This window comes from Gnatocerus cornutus, chromosome 10 (genome assembly GCF_029298725.1).
Source record: "Gnatocerus cornutus isolate USDA-ARS CGAHR chromosome 10, icGnaCorn1.1, whole genome shotgun sequence".
Lineage (NCBI taxonomy): Eukaryota > Metazoa > Arthropoda > Insecta > Coleoptera > Tenebrionidae > Gnatocerus > Gnatocerus cornutus.
In genome coordinates, this window is record NC_142242.1 from 8,315,416 (window position 1) to 8,337,270 (window position 21,855).

Consider the following 21,855-nt stretch of genomic DNA (forward strand, 5'->3'; position numbering starts at 1 on the left):
ATACAATATTGAGGTGATTTTTTGCAGAATTGGTGTCATATTCACATCTAAAATTCAGTTTCAACTTCTTTATGGATCACTTTAATAACAACAAGTATTTTTAAAAAGTTTCATTTCCGCCAAGGAAACAGAATTGGAAGCGTAAAAATGGTGGATGCGCCGGTATTAAAATTTTTATGTGCAAACTATTTTATTATCAGAACAATGTTCGTTCCTAAGATTATTTTATAAAAATCTAAAAATACCAGGATCAATACAGTAGTTATTAATTACCGGTACGTCAGAAACAGAAGTTTGAGTTAGAAAAAGCTTAGGTGGTATTTGAAGAACGTGAACCTCAATCAAGCGATTTGCACAAATATGCAGTATTGGAGAAAATCAATTTGCACTTTCATAATCCTCGCCCTGTGTGGTGAAAAATAATGAATTTAAAATAATATGAAATTCCACGAATTTCGTGGATTTAAATGACTTGTAGGCTAAATTGTCATTTCCACAAGTCGATGGCATATTTTAACTGCGCGGAAAGATGAAATTTAAGAAACACAATAAAAGTTTATTGGTAGAAAATTCTTGAAACGTCGTTACATAATACAGAAGACTTTTTTTTTTCTTTGATTAAAAATAACATAAACTACAGTGCCACAAGTGTCCCCAAATTCAGTACTAAGTGGAGAAAATTGGATTAGACGTGTTACTTACACTATTATATGGTAGAAGATAGCAACCCCCCTAGGCCTTTCCAGGAAGTTATAGACTCTGCTCTGAATACGACGATAGCGAGCATCCCGTCGTGAAGCTCTGTAGTTGAGCGGTCTACCAAGGAGACTCATCCGGGGTTGTGTAAGACGACCGCGCTTTTGTCGGAGCGTCAAACTAAAACAAATTACACAGGTACTCAAAGAAATAATTAGCGCCCTAGTGCTCATTTACACATAAATCAGAATCTAATCGGGAAACAATTTCAAAACAGCAGATGCTTGTGACAAGTATTTTTCAAATTTGCCGCTTTAATAAGTCCATTAGAGTATTCAATTTGGAGTCGTTTATAGGTATCTAAAGTCCAGCTCATTGCTGTCAGTCCACTCCCCTGTGTTAATTTTCTAAAATTCTTGGGTGTAAATCCGGATTTTCATTCTTTAGGGAGAAAACTAGGGGAAAATTGAATAACGATTTTTGAGGTTAACACGTTGCCAAAGTTTGGTGTATCAACATCTCACATTAGTTAAAAATTAATCAAAGTTTAGTTCCAAAAGAGAGATTTAAATAAGGATTTAACAAGTTTTGGCAAACTTGCGTAGGACGATTAGCTTCTACGCTTGTCTCAATTGCTTCAAGGTCAAACGCTTCTTCTGCCAACTGTTTCCGATAAAATTTCTAGGGGTTGTTGCCAACTATACTTTTTAATAAGTGGACCGATAGTAATGAGCTCTAGTGTACATATAAGAGACTTAATGTAGAAAATTTTGTTTTTAAAGAGTTGGCAGAACTAATTAGTCTGGCTGTCACCTGTTTCCTGTCAAGTTCTTGGTCAATTACGGATTTTACGATTCGTGTTTAATAAATTGCTGTGTGATAAACAAATGTATCAAAATAATTTAACTGTCCTTTGCGACCAACAATATGGAGTGCGGGCACTACCGCATGTAAAGTATGCAACCTCCCACTCTGGAGGATCAACAAACCATGCCGGTCTATTTAAATACCATTGAAAGCCAACGCTTTTTCAACAACTTTACATGCGATATTTAATTATTTTTTGTATTGTAGTTGGGTTGCAACTTCTTAAAATGTAATGCCTTAATGTAAATGTTAAATTTCAGCCAGAATACAAGCTGGTATCTGTGTTAATTTTTGGCATATTAAGTTAAATTTCGATAAAATCGTAAAGTTCTTTTTAGGGATATTTTTATGCAACTTGCAACTTTGCAAAATCCATGGATACTAAATACAGCAGATATGACAAATTCAATCTATTAGGATTTTTTGAATAAAGCTATTTTCTTGTAATTTACTTCGCGTTAAGAATATTTCTAAAAATTAGGTATTATTCTAAGAGAAGTTGTTTATAATCGTGTTTTAAATTAATTTAAACCAAATGAGGAGTTTTTAAACGAAAAATTTCCAATTTTTATTTTATTACATACATAACTTCTTTTAAGCAGTAATACATTTTTATTGTATAATAAGAATTGGCAACCAAAATCTTTAAATTTTTCAGATTTCATTAAGTATAATTTTATGCGAACTAAAAAATAAACGAAATCATTTATGTAGCAGGAATGAACAAAATAATAATATTTAATTATCAATAACACTATGTAACAACAAAAATTATTATGTTTTTTTTTTCATATTTATCGTTAGAGACTGACGAACTTTTTAACATGTTATCATTGGTTTTGACGAAATGTTATATTAAGAAAAAAAAATATTTTCAAAAATTTTTGTTTTCGCTGTTTGCCTCATTGCGAATTAAAAAGTTTCCACAAAAGATGTGAATTATTTGCGGATCTATTTATCTACATAGGGGAGTGTTATATAACAATTAAATAAGAAAAACTCAAAATAATTTTTGCGGCGAAATTTTGGGAATCGTATAAAGTCTATTTCGGCATTAAAATCTCCAAATTGACTATGTCAAAGGTTCTTTTTTTTTTGTAAAAATTGACCCTCGAGTCTAAAGACATAGTATTCGTGAGTCTTTGAAGACAATAACATTTACAAATACCAGTGTCTTTAGAACTTCAAGATCATTTCAGTAACTGCTATTTTGGGTTGCTGTTATTTTTCATTTTGCTAGCAAAAAGAAAAAGAACAAAAATTATATTTTGAATTTTTAACGTAAAACCGCATTTTTTTATAGTTTATTGTATTTTTAACGCTTTTGTATTATTTTATGAATATAATTGTTAATTTTCCAAAGCGAGAAACAAATGAATTTATAATTTTTCTTGGGGACAACTCACAAATAATATTTATATTCTTTAAAAGAAAGCTAATTAACAAAAAAATCAGACAAATATGACTTTTCTAAGTTTTTGTTACACAGTGTAATTAACAATCAAATTAAAAAAATATTAAAAAAAAAACGAAATAAGATTTTTAAGTTGAAATTTTGTAAGAAATGTATTCTGAGCAACTTTTCTTAAAAATCGAAGGACGATGTCCAACACAAAGGAAAAGTTCACTTTATTTAAAAACTCGTAGACAATCTATCATTTTCAAATTCTTTCTTCTAAAATTAAGTAACATAAAAGCTTATTCATTTAAAGTACAAAGCACTGTATTATTTTTTCGTCTAATCTGCAGATATTTCGATTTTATTTTAATTTTTATCGTCAAGCGACAAACGCCTGTAACATTTTTTTGCGATTTTTAAAATATCAAATTTGGAAAGTCGTTCGTTATTCGTTGGCGTTTTTGGACCACTAATTAAGCTAAAAGTGTCCTAAACTAAACAAATACTACTCAATGGCAGTATAGATAATACATATTAAAAGGTTTCAACCCAACCATAGTAAAAACACGGTCAAAAATAATTAAATACTGCATCTAAACAACGCTTTCAATGGTATTTAAATAGACCGGCACGGTTTGTTGATCCTCCACAGTGGAAGGTTGCATACTTTACAGGCGGTAGTGCCCGCACTCCATGTCAAATTTTAAATTGAATTTGAAAATCAAGTGGTAAGTCGTGGTTACAAAACCATTACCAACCGTGTAACATCAAAACTCTTAAAATTGGAAAATATAATTTTTTATTATAAAAAGGGTGCACATTTGAAAAAATTGTATAAAGGACTTGTTTTATAATGGCATTGGTGCGCCTACGGCTCGTTTTGTACACCGGGAACTTGTGCACCAAATTGGCCATTATAAAACACGTTCTTTAATAACAAGGGTGGCTACGAGATGTCAAAGAAATGTGCCGCTCATTACAAATGTGGGTTTCGATTTGTCAACTGACATTTGCTGTTAACCTCAAACATGAAGCAAAGTAAGTTTTGAGAAATAAACTGTTCTAGTTGTGGTTTACAACCTGAAAATCAAAAACTTGGACACAAAACCATAATTAAAAAAAAGTCATTAAAGTAAGTAACAGTATAAGTAATTTTCAAGATAGTTATATTCACTATGAAAACAAAGCGGCAAAATAGTGTACGACAGGAATTTCGAAGCCACCCTTGTTGCTTAGAAACATTTAAAAACACTTTGTGCTATTAAATAATAACGAATACGGTTTACTGCACATTCTGAACCATTATAATTCTATCAATAAGAATTTCTTTAAACTACGCGAGTACTCGGAACATTTTCAAACCAAAAACGAGCATTTATCACACAATACGATTTTAGGAAAATTCACCGAAAGCAACTCACTGAACTGCAAAATCGAAACCAGTTCACCAAAATTCCGAGAATTAAAGTGGCCAAAAAGGAGAAGTTGACACGGTAATTTTAATTAACGCGCTTGTTATTAATTTTTCCTACGACCCCATATGAAAGTGACATTTTCCACACGGTTAACATTTCCGAAAGTAAAAGTCACTAGTGTGATATGAATATATCCGCACAGACCTGTCAAAATTGACAGTTATTTTCAAAATACAAATGTAACTCCTGAATTTTTGTCTCAAATATCTAGACGATTCACTGTAAAACAACATGCATAATGGTAAAAATGAGTTGGTTAGGTCGTTTTTGATAAATCAGTTTTGACAGGTCTGTGCGGATATATTCATATCACACTAGTGACTTCTACTTTCGTAAATGGATGTACGAAAACATCAACCATCTAACTACGTAGAATTGGCCCTTTTATATGAGGTCGTAGAAAAATGACATTTAGAATAGATAAGAAATGAACTATGTATTATCAAGACTTATGGTTTCTTCCCGATGATTGAAGGCGCCTCGTGCATCTACTTTTACACTCGTGCGAAATTGGCCACTTTCCGCACTTGTTATGTAAATATCTATTACATAACTTTCAATGAAATTAAAATTAATAAGCAAAAATCACGGATCTATTTGCACGAAGCAAGCAATATTTTTTCCTGAAAGTGTCTCGTAAATTTTCTAAACTTTATGTTGACAAGATGAAAACAGAGGAATCAATCGATATAAAATATAGCTGCAATGACATTGTTCGGAACTGCAAGATACTCTAAGCTCGATTTTACGAGGTGTCCGCTTCCAATTTTATTAGATTGTCGGTACATAAAATAATCAAACAAACATATGTAATGGAACGAACCGCAAAATGAAATTGCGAAATTGTAATGAACAATCTTTTAACCACTGTCACAACCAGAATCAGCGAAACTAAATTCATAAATCTTTGCATTCCACTTTGTATCCGGAGGAAAAAAGGTTCGTTTTTTCCCAACTTCCAGTCAAGTATTTGATTATGATTCTCGCATTTGTTTCAATTAAAACCGCGAATGGATTAATTACATTTGTCATGGTGCCAAAATCAGATTTTACTCGTTCGGTATATTAACAAATTAGTGCAGAAAGAAACAGATATTTAACCCTTTAAGTAACGGGTGTTGATTAAGTTTCCCCTCTAGTTATTCATGGAAAATTAACGTATGTCGCACCAAACTATTTTATTGATGATTGAAAGTTAGAAAAGTTACAACTCCACTGAATGCTACGCCACTGGTAGAACCAAAAGCGACAATCAGCTGCGTTATGTAGAAGCCAACTATAAATTTCGTTTGAGTTCGGATTTAGTTCGTTTAATTATGACAAGTTGTATTAATATTTTATTGTCCTATTAAGTTTCCTGAACGCTGAGTTTTAGTAATAGAATTAGCAGCAGTAACATCCGCCTCAATTATTTTCATTCACTAAAGTTCAATCATCAGAATAACAAGAAAACTTTTCGATCTTGTTACTCCAACTATTAACAAATGTCATATTTATCATTCCACATAAAATTTATGTTTAAGAACTCAGCTTTTCCGAGAGAAAAATGTAGTTAATTGTAGCTTTCGTGGAGTGTATTTCTGAATCATTCAACATTCATCATTTCCTTTCCAGCGATATAATCGTTTTGGTGACCACCAATGTGGCGAAGAGGAAATGAGAGTTTACCTAGGCTATTCCAAATCCTGAATGATAAAAAGGACGAAGGTAATATTTTTTATTTTAACAGTTCTACACGTTGGAAGCTGCGATTCTCTTAATCTTTCTTTAAGTAGGTTTGTTCCTTTGGGTACTATCAACAAAAAACTCATTAACTCTAGAAAAACTCGTAATAAATGTTTCATCTAAACCGCCGGCGATAAAATTAAGTATTTTTGTTTACATCCCCTAATGTTACATTAAAATACTGAGCGGTAGCACCTCATTTAGAATGACGCAATGAAAATCCTATAAAGTTTAATATTACAATGTGTCCTAAAGTCGCTTACTTTCTGTACTATATGTTTAATATCCAAAGTGATTGTTCCGTAATGTAAAGCAGTAGTTGAAGTTGGTAAACTTTCCGGTCGAAGAGCTTAAAAGCCAATAATATGTAAAATATTCCGGGTGCTAGTAAATTTACGAAATCGAAGTCGTAATTTATTTACTTCCTTCACCATACTTGAGTCTGTTGGGATAAACATAAGATTTGTAGGAGATGGCCTATCACATGAGACACTCACAAATCCAGCTCGTAAGAAATGTTTTGCGTATTTTAGAACCATATTCGTATATGTTATATCCTACATGATCATACTATATTATTATTTGCTGTGTGGGGAAAGTTATTTATATTCAAAAAACATTTTTGTTCCCTCGAAACGGGATAAAGCTCCCGAGTCTCAATCGGATAAACAGAGGTACTCTGCGTTTAATGGGAGCACTATTTATCAGGTTTAAAAGTGTACTTAATAGATCGAGTTTAAATCCACTAAAACCAATTTTGCTCATTTCGGAATCATGTTTTTATAACAATTTTCACTTCACTTCACTTCGCTTAAATCAGTTTACACTTGACTTTTATGTTTGTCACACGTTATGCAAAACCTTGACTCTTTCACAATCTCGTTAAAGCGGGTAAGTGCTTTGGAACAGCATATGGTAAAGATATTTAGATTTTATCGAATCTGAAAGCCTATATACATACTTCTCACAAATTAAACTCGTTGCGCATAAAATAGAGCTGCGCTATGCTTTATTATTAATTGCTAGGGCGAACGTAAATTACAAGATATTTATTTCGTCCTTCATTAACGTCATTAACAGACATTTCGTTGCAAATTTCCAAGAAAAATTGCTCTGTTCAAATATAAATTGCTACGACGAAATTATTTCAGCAGGTGTGATATTTCAATGACAACCTACTCCAATTTGTGATAGACGAGATGCAAATGAGATTTTCTGTAACACCTAGTGACTATTTTCGTCATATCAGCGAAAAGTTCAAAATTATTTATCTTCCAACCTTATTGTCCAATTTCACCTTTCGCTCCAAAATAATGGCTCAGCCAGCACAAGTTTATCTCGGCGTCAGCTGATGATGATTTTATGACTGCTGCCACATAATTATGGTATGTATATAACAACTGTCATTTACAAACAAATTTCATAAACCTTTGGCTACTACATCACAGGAAGAATAGTCAAACAAAATGTTGGACACAACGTCTTTTTTAGAACAAATAAATAAATACAGCTGCTCAAGTTTTCAAACAGAAAAGAAGTTTAGAAATGAAATTTTCGCATCATTTTTCATTAGTTTCTGGGAATCTAAGAAAAAAATGAAAATGTTTGAAATGCAGAAACTAGCGATCTAAAACTATAAATAAAACAACACGTTATGTAATTTCCAAAGATTAATATCCGATTTTTTTATACTTTGTTCAAACCATCTTTGTCTCCGATTCTCAGATTCTCGAATTAGATTTTTCTTTAGCTTCTAGATTTCTCAGACTTCCAGGTAATTACTTCCTGGGGCTCTAGGATTTCGTAATCGCAAATAAAAACTCATGAAACCGGAAAACTGAAATTCTAGGAAAGAACGCAACAGAAAAGTCGCTCTGAAAATAATTTTTAAAGCTGTTCTACCCCTCAACTAAAATTCGTGTTTTGAAAAATATGCAACCCAACATACTAACTATTTGACACATGCCAATCATCTATAAGGGTTAAAATCGTCTGTAAAATTAGCATATTTTCTACTACAGTTCAGCAATTGCCTTGGAGTTTGTTTCGAACGTCCCCCGAAAATAATAAAAGAAATGAAAAATAATATAATGATGGCATAATAATAATATATGAATGAGAAATAATAAATGATGGCATGATCTAATAAACTTTATGTTTCAAGTGAAAAATGTTTCGTTAAAAATGTGTACAATCACAATTTTATTTTCAAAATTAGACTGTGCGACAAATTCAAATTAATTTTGAATGTGTTATGTAATCCAAACAAAGTACATACTCAAAGGACATCCTTACCTCAAAACCTTCACATTCTTTTTGTTATGTCAATTTTTAACATAAGTAGTTAAAAAAACATAGAAAAGAGATTCATTTTCTATTTTACTTATGATTTTAATGTATGTATGGTTATCAATATTTAAAATACATATAAAAAAACTAAAATAAAAAAAATTATATGCAAATCATAACTTGTTTAGCCGCCAACTTTGATACGAATTTTTTTACTCTTTATTACAAAATTCGATTTTTTTACAGTAATTTTAAATTGATTGTATTTGACAATGTAAAGACTTTTATTTTGGAAACAAAAATGTTTAATACTTACAAAGTCATAAAATTTTACTTTTAAAATAATAAAATAAAATTTGGTGGTGACTTGCACCACTGGCATATGTTTTATCAAAAGGTGGGCTACCTATAGAATATAACAGTTTTTTTGCTACTAAAACTTTGTCACGCAGTGTTTTAATTGATAATAAATTTAAATAAATAAGATTTAGATATTAGTTCATCTTGTCATTTCTTGTGCTTCTACACATCCGCTGGTATTTAATAAAATCAATTCCACCAAATATAAAAACGGATATTTGGGTACTTCCGGATGACACAAGATATTACAGGTAGGTAAAGAATATGTTCTAGAGTTATAATTTTTTTTATAAAATTGAAAAAACACTCGATCACGATTTTTTTTCGATAAATCGCTTATGCCATAAGTATATTTTTCTATGGTAACATAGAAGGTGGTGTGCGGTTGGGTCTTAATAATCTAAAAATTAGATGCAGAAGTTGTTTTTAATCTTAATCTCTTTCAATCGGCAATGTGAATTTTTGCGCTCTTAAAACACAAATATCTATTAAAATTTGTGTAGTTGTACTTTTGCCATCAGCCACTTATATTAACGTGAGTTTTAAAATTATGAAAGGCATCCATCGATCTAAAAGGATTCTAAGTATTACTGTGTATTAAACTTTAACACTAATTTGTTTTTACTTTTTATACGTGGACGTCAAAACAACTATACATTTTATAAGCACGAAAAATTAAAAAATAACATATCTTGACATAACTAAATATTTCAAAAATTGAGAGTTGCTACAGTAGCACAATTTGAGATATGTATAAGGACTAAATGGTCAAAGATCCAATAAAATGCATAACAATCAATGTATGAAATGCAATTACTCCGTTGTCATATATAGAATAAACTGTTTAAATGCAATGTTGTAATGCAAGTTATTAATTGAAGTCTACTTCAAGAGTCAAAAGCGAATTTTTTGTCAACAAAGATGAGTTTGATTGCACTAAATCTAAACTCAAAATACCACACTCAACTGAGAAAAAAAAGGTTCTGAACAGTGACTTTTTAATTATATTAACGATTGAAAATCACTAGCAATCGTTAATCTAATTATTAAAATGTTGACAAAATGTATTAAAATTTATTTTTAGAAATCTTGCATGAGGGTTAAAATGTTATTATATTCAGATGCAATCTTCAATTCTTGGTAAGAATTCGGTATAAAGTTGGGGTCCCAATGGTCAATCGCCGGTCGGCCGAGTTGTAGTCGTCGAACCGTGATTAGGATTAGAGACCCCCTGTTGTGAGGGGCTGTAAATCATGGCAACATTGAAGTGTTGGTTGCCGACTTTTTGAAAATTGGGAATCATTTTTACATGAAAATTTATTTTTTTCTAAAGAAACTATTCATGTGGGGAAAAAACCAAGGAGTTTCCCGGATGTAGAATAAAACTATCTATCTATCGAGTCGTAGTTCAAGCAAAAATTCCTAAAACTGTGTCCGTAAAACGACATGGCGTTTTTTCAGTTTTTATTTTTTTTAAATAAATTTATAAGAACATTTTAAAAATCAAGAAGTTTCCCGTGTACATTTCAATGTTATCTACACGTAAAAAAAAACAAAATTCCAACTCTTAATTTGAGGCCGTAAAAAGTAATGGCGTTTTGCGCTATTTCCTATGCACTTCGGCCGGGGTAGGACATAGCCTTAAAATCGAAATTAGAACCTAAATTGAGAGGGTCGAAGTTACAAAATAAATACAAATTTAAAAAAAACACAAATATCAATTTAAGTGCAAAAGTTCGACATGAAATACGTTCGCTGGTGAACTAATAAATTTTCATTACGAGTTTAGGAATCCCATTGATGGATTTTGCTGTGGAAACACGATTCTCGACTTCTTTTTATATAGATCAGGCATAAAAAATCACCGAGATTTGTACTTACCCTTGAAAGTGCGGTTAGAAAAACAATTGATTATTTGATTTGTCACTAATTCGATTTTGCACCCCTTTTAACATGATCACCACTTTCCCATTACTTTGTAAACTGGTAAATTACCGATAATACTTAATATTATTCGATGCAGAGAGGGTCTGTAAATATTAGCTCTTCTGTGATTGCTTCCTTGACCAATTCTACAAATTGTGTAATTCCACCAATGATATTAATTAAAGTGCAGTATTTGCAAAGATTTGAAATATTGAAATGTACTGGATCGAACGAACTATTTCCTGGAGGAAATTTATACCTGTCATTCCAAGTTCATCAATCTTTCGCTTGGAAGTCGTATAATCTCTCTAGTCGAAAGTCTAACAAAGGCAAATTGGAAAATTATTGACTTTGTACGACTCTATATACGTAACAATAAAATTCATTAATCTTAATTTTAATCCATCGATTCTGAATTTCGAATTCAAACTGTCCTAAACGAAAGAACAAAGTCTGATTCTGTTTTTAATTAGTATCTTATTTGTAAACACAATTAGCCACGTGGGAACATTTTCACAGAAGCCAATTTCTCGATTCTTTAAAAAAATAAATAAAACATTTAATTCGGCATCGAGTCTACAGACCCGGACACACTAAAAGCAAGCAAAGTACAATTTCCTCGACGTTTCGCAGTTTATTACCACTTTTTCAAAGCTCAATTACCTTTTCCGGAGTTTCAAGATGTTACATCCTGATCGATTAATTGTAAAAAAGCTCGAAATAAGAGCTAATAATTGATACAATGTACATAAACATTTCTAAAGTAAATAAACAATTTCATTAGATTTATATTTGCGTTAAATAATGGAGCGGATATCCCCGCAGTCGAGTTTACAAATTCAACTTCCATCATTAAAGAGCGGAAAATATGTAAGAAATATAGCCATATTATGCACGATATTATTGAAGTCCTTTGCACCCGCGTAAGTAAATTGATCAAATTTAAGTGCATCTAGACATTTCGTTTCAAACAGAATTTAACCACCACTTCATGCATGTAGCATACATATAAAGGAGTCAAGAAGTGTTACATTTGTGGATCTAATTAATGATTCCAAAGAATGCACTTTCAAACTAACGAAATCAATTACCGTCTTTAATAAGCAACGAAAGGAATAGTCACGTTTCCCTGAGTCAGTTTAAAATTCCAGAAGAAAGTACAGTATTCTATATCAGTGTAAATTTTTCCGCTTCTTAAAATCTATCGGAATAGACCTTCGGTCTATTGGGAAATTCACTTCTTTATTCAAGAAAACAGAACGTTAGTTGGACAGTAATAGTTAATTTCAATTTATTTACGTAAATTATGACTGTTTTCGAAAGGTCAAGCTGGCAAAAACATCAAATTTATCTTCGATTGACAAACACGAGTTCTTCTACTTGGATAGACAAACCGAAAAGAAAAGTTTTATTCATGTTGCCAATCCGTCATTAGATGAAATAATTCAAGAGCTAAATCCGTAAAAAGAAATTAGTTGGACCGTTTTCAATGGAATTCGCAAACGGCACTTGACGTCTGCCAGTGTGATCCTTGCAGATCCTTTATTCGATTCCTTGTTCTTGAAAGTAATGAATATGGCGTGCTTCGTCGCGTTCGTCTAACTTTTTCCTTCTCTCTTGATTTATCGAACTCATTTCTTCGCCGCGTCATACAAGTACTCTGCCTTCAATTACCCATCAATGTCCGCCACTGGTTGACTTGATAAAAACAGGCTGGCTCATGCAATTTTTAAATGCTTTCAGTTTATTGTTAAACATCAACGAAATTGTAAACATGTTCTCAATTTTTCAATTTTTGTTGCAATCACTGATTTTCGCTTTTACATAAATTGTACATCTTCCAATTTATAATTGAAATTGACTCCGTTAAAATTAATTAAACGTCTGTCGGTGACGTGCAGTTTCGAACGCAGGAGCAGGTAAATATGTTTCCCTAAAGAGGTAAACAATGTTTAAAAAAATAGATAAAGCCGTCGTTTTTACGATAAGAATAGAACTGTGAGACAAAAACGCGAGAATTCTTTCAGTACGTTTCCATTAGTCACATTTCTATTGATTCTTCATTACGAAAGACACTTGGAGTTAATGTTCCCGTTAAGAAACTACACGAAAATTCTATATTTTTCCAATATAGTTGGTGTAATCGGAGTTACACGAAAATGCGGCAACATGTTGCTTTGAGGACTTTGTAAAACTGGACGCTTTATCATTTTTAATTTAAGACATAAAGGTTTTAAACCAGCACAGTTTAAAAATTGCTTTGTTTACCTTCGTGTGGCGCCTCTTTTGTTGCCGTGTGAAAACGTAAAAAGATTTCAGACAACTCTTTATTGTTTACCTTTCCGGTGGAATGAAAACTGCAATTACAAAAAAACAAGCTTGCAGCTTTGCAAATTTCATTAACTTTTACACACCTAATTCTGTGTAATCTTGACTAAACAAAAAGCTTTTTCATTACAACATCAATTAAAGTAAAATAAGTGCAATTTAAAAGCGACGAGAGATGCAAAAACATATTAAGGTGTTTGAAGAACAGTAATTAAGATACATTTAGGAGTTTCTCGCCACTATGAGCTATTTCGAATGTATAATTAATTTACTAAACGACAACCCGCAGCAAACAAACTCTTGAATTTCTGATTCAACCTGAAACAAACTTAAGAGGCGGTGCTTTTCAAAATTGAACGTTTTAAAAAGACCAAATGAAATGAAATGTGCCATTAAATTGAATGTAAACAAATTATATCTGTTTGCCTGGATTGAGCACAGTTTATTTCAAAACACAAACATGAAATATTTACACTTAATACTGTACAATACACAGCGGTACATATTCACTGAATAATCCATCCAGCAAAAAATGACCGAACAATTTAGAAACTCAATTTATCGAATAAAAGTCGCTATTATTCAGTTCTATTCCGAGATTTTTAAACAAAACGCGTTCAACAAATATTAATGATCTGCATCTCTTAAAATTCCAGTTGACATTAATGCTGCAATAATCTTGTGGGCATATCTAGTCCGATCAAAATTCAAATACCTCGAATTATAGCCCCCTGCAGCAAAATTATACGCTACTATTTTTTCGGGAAATGTCATTTCCACGAGAGCTTTTTGAGGATAAAAATGGAAAAGCAAAACTTTAACAACTCCTAACGTGATTATGTTAACGTGTTCTAATCACGTTAACATGATTCAGTTAATTTATTCGTAGACTTGATGGAAGCCGCGTCAGCATCAACGTCTAAATTCGTATTTTTCTTAAAGCTTTACAGTCGGACTGTCAGTCAACTGATTCATTGTGCAATCAGCAGTTAGGCGAGGTAAAAATAAATCTCGGAAAAAGCACTTCGTTTTTGCATTTGTTAACATCCTTTGAACTTGAAATGAATTTAAGTTTAATTATAATATTTTAATTTTCTGGATCCTGAACATGATCATAAAGTATTTTTCAAAAGCTTGGCGTCTTTGGAAACAAAGCGAAATTAACTAATGCTAGAGCTGCTATAATCAGCTAATTAACTGAATTAGAAAATGCGATTAGGAGTGATGCAAAAATAAATACATTCTCATATTTGTATTTGAACACGCGAGAGAAAAATATATTAGTGTTGTTTTCCGGCTCCTCGATTTAGCTTTGTTTTGACTTTGTTCATACAGCACTCGAATCATCTTGGATTTGTATTTTAATAAAAGAGCGAAATTCCTATACATCCGCCGAAATGTATTGTCTTGAATTTAAAATTACCTACAGAAATACTGTTTTTGCTCTAACACAGTTTTTTAATTTGCAATTGATAATAAATTGGTCAGAAGTTCGGAGATGTCGTCAGGCAAAGATTATTGTATCAAAAAGTTGTCCTGAAATTTAACCGAGTTTCTTGGGAAATCACAAAGTTTATCCGATATCCCGTTTTTAGTTAAAATTTTTTAATTCCTGCTGAAAATGATAAATGAGAAATCATCATCTGTTTCAGACGCAAAATGATGAAAAATGATCGCGATTTAGTTTAATAGTGGTAGAAGTTATAAGTACTACCAATACGGCAATATTGATTGATTAAAGCATCAGAAGTTTTGAAACGCATCTATGAATTATGTCGTTTTTTTATGAATAATTGCAAAGTTTGATAAGTGTGAAAAAAGAAAAAAATTACCACAGGGTAGCAGCGTGTCCGTATCAATCGTTTTCCTGGAAGTAACGTGTGAACATTTGAAATAGAATTGTGGGTGTTGAGAAAAATACCCTGTCGTAGTCGTCGACGCGTCGCCTGCCATGTGCACCGCGACGACCGCGCGATCGGTAGCGACGTCGGCGTCGTGCGTCGGTGTAACGCGCGTTACACCGAATTGGGTACTCCGGGCACTGAACTGACCATCACCGTGACTGCCGTAACCATGGTGTCCGTGCGCCAGGTGATCACTGATCAGGATCTGAACATTCTGAACATTCTGAACAAAAGGCGCCTCTGGGCAGGGCGCGTGCAAACGAACGACGTCGGGACGACTGCACCCGAATAAGTAGCCATGCGCCGGTTCTATCATGCTACCTATTTGTCGAAATAACACCACCAGGTGCACACGTAAAATTACTCCGGGATTTAATACGCATTGTTAATTCTCTTTCGAAAGATAAGCTATTAATCACACTTGTCGCACCCGAGATGAGATTTTAACTCTAAATAAACAATGTAGCTTCAGACCAGGGCAAAGCTTTATAAATTTCAACTACATACTTCACTGCAGGAGCTTATCATTTTTTCAGGAACAATAAATACATATTTCGGGATAAGTGAGTTATTGGATCAGACCTCATCGAGCTTTGAGAATTTATACACCAAAAAACTACGATAAACACCGCTCTCGACAAAAATTCAGGAAAAATCAACAACAGCGGCAACATTTTTATGGAAATTACACTCCCCGATGTTAATAATAACGTAAATTGAATGAAAATGTAAATTATAAACGTCAATACCGAAAAAAAAATTGTTAAATTGGGAAACTGACCAAAACAAAACATTTAAAAATTATCAATAAACACTAACAACTTAATTCGTTTATAGGTTGCTATTTAGAGTTTTATTCAAACCAAATATCCCAAATGTTTCAGCTTCGGATGAATCTAATTTGTAAAGTGACAAACTAGAAATACCCATCTGCTTTGGTCTGAAATTATGAAAAATGATAGTGAATATTCGAGAGAAAATATATTTAGTTTATTAATAGTTCAAGTTTATGAATACTGTCTAAATAATTAGCCAAAGATTGATTACAGAGTTCACGGTTTTTACCCGAAGAACTTAATCCTTAAAATGAACACAATGCAAACATATAAAACAGTAAGAAAATAATATCATCATTTTAACGGCAATTTAGAACAAAGCACGTTCTCTGAAACGATTATTAATACCATATTTTAACGATAAAACACGTTTTGAAATAATTCCTGTCGTAATGAATCTATTTATTTTTTAATCACTCCATATCTGAAAAAAGTATAAGCAAAACGTAATGCATGGAAAGTCAACAAAGACCGAAATTTTAATGGAAATTGCTTTTCCCAATGTTAATAATTCTGGCAATCGGATCAAATTTAAATTACTTCGTTCGGCGAAAAATTGAAATTGTTAAACTTGCGAACTCAGATAGTTTTTGGCCGAATTATCAACAGAGGAATTGTCTTGTTAGAATTTTATAGAGAGAATAAAATAAAAAGGTCAACATTTATTAACATAACGTGTCATTCAATTACGACTTAAATATTTAGATCACTCGAAGAATAATGGTGGTACTCTAAAGTAATTCTTTGATTTATTTGATCTTCAAATTTTTAAGGGCGAAACTCTAGTAATGGTCTAAAACATCTATTGAAAAATGAGAAAAACAAATGGTTAAAGGTGCTACATAACAAAATATTTTTTTGGAAAAACGCATTTAATTTAAGTACATCTTAAAACTTTATGAATTCATTTTTATAGGGTAAGGTTAATTAACCACAACACAAACAAAAAAATAATTTAACGTAAGTTTTTTATCCGAGACTTTGTTGTCCAATTTCCAGATACGCAACATGAGTTTTAGTCTTTTTTGGCTGTTGAGCTTCTCTTCTGTGATTTTTATTATATCTTGCGTGTAGGTTTTTCATTGTATCTAGAAGTATCCATTTTTGTATCTTTACTTTCTTATAAGTTTTAAATTTTGTTTTTGCCTGGACACATACGACTATTTCGGTCTTCTTCTGAAAATTTTCGAATACAGACAATATCATTTGGATCACAAGCATCTTTTCTTAATTTCCGAGTTTGCTAACCACACAAAAACTTCTTGTACATTTTATAGGATATTAAAGTCTCTTTTCTTTAAATTTTTTTGATGCTAATAAGTTCTTGTTTTTTCTTTTTTAAATGCTCAATTAATTCATTAGCAATAACCACTTCTTTCTTAAGTTCTGGCTGAATATTTTTGTTTTTCAACACTTCGATAATTTTTTTGTTGTCAGCCTTCATTGCATTTTCTTTGCCCTCTGTATAAACGACCTTCAAACGCTCTTCCCTACGATCAGCTTCCAATAATTTAATTTTTAATTCTTCATATTTTCTATTGCACTCCTGTTTCTGTTCTTCTTTTTTCGACCGGCGGACACTGGAACTGGAGGCAATGAGGTTTTCGGTTCCATTTTTTTTGTTCTCTATATCGCCTTGTTCTTAATTTATTTAGTGCCCTTGTTCGTTTCTTCTGTTCTTCGCTCATCTCTTCAATTTTCCGCCTCTTTTTCGAATTATATTCTCGATCTTTTTGTCTTTTTATTTGTTTATCATTCTCTGTCATGTTTACACGCAATCGCCTCTTTCTGTCACGCTCGTATTTACGTTTTTCAGCGATAGTTTCTAGTCGTTTCTGAAACGAAGGAAAAGGGGGACCGTCCTTACAAGATATTTTAATATTTTTTTTTACCCATTAATAACAATTGCACACAGCGCATTATGTAATTTAACGTTAATGCACATCCAATACGAATTCTAATTATGTGCTATTTTTCTGGGTACATAAAACATTTTTTTTTTGACTGGCTAATATAAATAAAAACCAACAAATTGGGATTAAAAGAATTATCCATGTTCGTAGTTTACTATATAAAAATAAAAACAAAATTATAAAACGGAAAGTGTCTTTTATAGGACTTCAAACTTGGGAAATTTCAATAGGGACAGGGGACCGTCGTTACACTTTGAACAATTTGTTTGAAAAAATACCTTGAAGCCAATATAATAAATAAACCTTTTCAGTGTGATTATAGCGAAGTAATAATGTTGTTTATGACTCAGTCAAAATTTATTTCAAAATTCAACAACGCAGCAAATACAGGCGAAATACAGTAGACTTTCGATTATCCGAGCAGAAGTTGGTCCACATTAGCTCGGTTACCGTAATTGAAATTTTCGTTTCATCAACCCTTTTAACCCAATCTCAGTTTAAGTTTTTAGGCGACCCTAAGTTGGTCCACGATGAGACTCTTCGACACTTTTCTAAAAAACTACAAATCGAATGAAAATATTCAAGAAGTTTTGAAAACATTATATTATCTTAAAATGGAAAAAAAAATATTGGTTCCTTTTGCCCAGATCATAAAATTTAACTACAATCGTCCAGTTAAATTGGCAATAAAATTGTTTTACCTCGCAAAACGTACAGTAGAAAATTTCATCTTTTTAGCTTTACTGGAAATTTTGTTTCCAAGCTAAGTTTCTTTAATTAGAAAATAATATACAGATTCCATACATTTAGCGATTCATAGATTTTCAATTCAAGTGCAAAAATCATCATTTCATTTCTTTTTTATAGAAGCAGAACTAATATAAGCGTGTACATCTCGCTATTGATCTGGAAGCTGGTGTTTTCTAGCCACGTGCTCATCCAGTCCAGGAAACACTGATAACGTCATCGTTTGTTCAAAATAATTTCCTCGTAAATTTTTTCCAGAAACTTAAATACGGACAGAACAAAAGTCTCAGGTTTTATTTTAACTCCAATGAGGTTAAAATGTTTTGGTTTCGATGAACCCATAATTTTAGTTTGTCGTTTTTTGTTTTCCCTAATTTAGTTTACATAATTAAGTAACTCCTCATTTCGATTTGTTTTTAGTAACTTTTTCTAGAGTTATCGAACTACAAAAATTCACTGCACAACGTTGCATAAAAAGGAACAATTTGGCAAATTTCCTAAATCCACCGTATTAGCATTTTATTCATTTCTCCAGAAAATTAAAGTTAAATCTTCGTTTTTGAGGTCTGATTTTTCCCTTGTTAATAAGATGCTATTTCACGCTACGACGAACTTAATGAACACAGCTTTGTAGTTAAATATAAAAAATAATAAGCTATAATTTAAAAGTGCGAAAACTTATTATTACAGTCAGTTTGAAATTTACCGTAAAATCTCATATTTATGAGGGAAGGAAATGAACGTTTATTTCGGTCACGAAAATAATGTAATAAAACACTCGAAAAATAGTCTACCTTTTAATACAATGACACAACAAAGTGCGCAGATAAGTTGAAAGGTGAAAAATTTCAACTAAAATGAAAGTGACGTTTTTTTCATTCGGATGCTTTTGAATATATTGTTATATATTACTACCGCAATTATCCAAATTACAAAAATTTTTAGTGTCAGCGCAACAAAATTGAACTTACCTTTCGGGATCTTTATTGGATTTGGCATCTTCTAAGCTATTTTTGGTCGACGTATTTTCGAACTCAACCGTTTTTTTTGGTGGTTGAACACTAGCAGTGAGCAATGGTCTTTGGGATAAGGACGGCGAATCCGTTGGTGTAGGAGATGACGTTCCAGACGTCATGGTCTCTGAGACGATTTTATAGTTTTAAAGAATCTGGAAAAACGTCTGTGTTTACAAAGATTCAAACTGCTTTTAATCCTAAAAAGAGAATTTTATGTCAATCCGCAGGGCATCAATTTCCATGCCGCCTCCACCAAATTTGCTTGTTAAGGTCCATTTTGGCGATCATTTTTCGCTTCATTTCAAGCCTGTTTCCACATACAAAACGACGGCTTTAACAAACGCTTTCGTAAAAAATGCGAACATGTTATAAAGCTTATAATTTAATAGTCAATGATGCTCCATGTTTCACGAGTTTGTGGTCTAAACAATCAAAACGAAGAAATAAACTGACATGACATGGAGCTTAAACTTGATGGACAGATATGATCTCTACATTTCAGTTGTGAGTAATGGTGTAAACATATGTGCGAACTTAATTAAAAACTACTCTTCAAGTCTTCAGAAATCGCGTGGGTGAATGCCCTTGCCCTTTATCGATTTATTCTAAAAGCCAAAAAAGAAGCGCAATTCTACCATCTTCACCAAAGTTATATTGAAATCGTGTAATTTGTCTGTTAATAACGAGATGGCGTCTTCGCAATTCCAAACGGTTTGCTTGCATTAAATATTTCAATCACGTATCGTTGATATCGAAAAAGTTCTAACATGCGATAAAATGTTCAAAGTTTTAGTAATTTACTAAGTAAATAATTATGCTTGGAAGTTTTCTGCAAAATTTAGGTAACACCCGAAAAAATTTAAAATGTCGTCTCGTCAATGTTTTAGAAGTAATAAACAAATCCGGAATGCTCAATTGCGTAATTTTATAGCGACTTGGGAAATCAAAACAAAATGCATGGATAGATAGGCGGGAAATCGCGCCAGGATTTTAGGGAAAAATTATAAAGCAAACATTCGTTGCGGCTTAGGAAAGTGGGATTTATTGATTATTCAACATAAAACTGACTGTTAAAACGAACGTTAAATTTATTGTGAGAGAAATTTTCGCACGACTGGTTACAAAATATTATATTGTAATATGAACATTATCTTTAGTTAATAAAGTCAGGAATAATTCTTTCAAAACCGTAAATATTTTAATAACGTACCACCGAAATGTGTCAAATAAATCACTCAGTTTTTTGCCATCAACACTTTTAAAAACGTCGAAAAATATCGTAATGACCTATCCAAACATTCGTGTAGTAAACGAGAAGTCGTTAAATTTTCATCAATTTATGAACGTGTAAAAATAATTAAATTAGTGAATAATTTACTTCCTTAAATAAACCGTTTTGATTGAGTACTTTATAGATTAAAATTAGACATACATGTTGTTTGAGATAGTGGTGTATAAATAGTGAAATGGTTTGCTAAATTCGATATGGCCATGATTTAGTTCCGTTGTAGCTGACTTGGCACTAAATGCGAGGCAAATATGCCAGAAAACAATTTTTAAAAGATAAGATTTTTAAACACTCTATTTTCTACGTTTTTGGGAAAATCCGCGTTCTAAAATTAGCACTCTTTTCTAAGAAAAGCAAGCAATAAACACATGTTTTACTTTGAAATTATAGCTATGTATTTATTTGTATTCCTCCCATCTGAAAGTTTTCAGAGATCCTTGTGGGAGACTTTGTTAGCAGTGGTTAGGAACGTTATTGATTATTTAAATGGAGGAAACCGAATGAAATCCCTTCAATGTGGCTCAAAGATTAAAAAACAATTACAACATATTAACATTTATATTGAAGATATTTCTTCTTTATCAGTGACTAAATATTTCTGAGATAATTCAGCAACGCGTCAAAATGTCGGACAAGTGTTGGCACGTTGCCAAATTCTCTCCTAATTTGACGCCCTACACCATCCTATAGTCCCAAACCCTTAAATTCTGCAAAGAAAATAAAACAGCAACGTAGAAAACTGCGACAATATTTGCATATGAAGCAAAAAAGCGAACGGATCAGTTTCGTCGAAACAAACATTAATTAAAATAGGGAAAATGCACTGGCAAACTCATCCTTTTGAATTAAAGTTTTATAAGAGCACTAATTAAAATTTAACAATGATCCAAGCAATGAATAAAGTCGGTCAGGTAATATATGAAATGATAATGTTTCCCGGATTTCCGACCCTAGAAATAATTTGTCGAATAATTTAGCAAACTTGCGAAAATTTGATAACTATCTAAACGGCGACCTTTCTACATTACGCTTCACCCTTTAGTTTTCCACAAATTAACTTTATAAGACAAGCTTAGATTTATTGGA

General features: G+C 32.1%; 1 protein-coding gene across 9 annotated transcripts in view; it reads right to left on the reverse strand.

Moving 5' to 3' along the window:
- The window catches only part of LOC148167626 (potassium voltage-gated channel subfamily KQT member 1-like), a 74,943-nt gene that overhangs the window by 40,733 nt on the left and 12,355 nt on the right, over window positions 1-21,855 (reverse strand). For 8 of the 9 annotated variants that reach the window (XM_088047108.1, XM_088047110.1, XM_088047105.1 and 5 more), the window contains exons 2-3: window positions 19,437-19,633; window positions 703-876 (exon numbers count right to left, since the gene is read on the reverse strand). In XM_088047108.1, the coding sequence (XP_087903234.1) occupies window positions 703-876; window positions 19,437-19,600 (338 nt within the window). In that variant the 5' untranslated portion in view covers window positions 19,601-19,633. Of the gene's footprint in view, window positions 1-702; window positions 877-14,897; window positions 14,933-14,986; window positions 15,181-19,436; window positions 19,634-21,855 lie in introns of those variants that run through there. The other variant, XM_088047111.1, reaches the window with a different exon arrangement.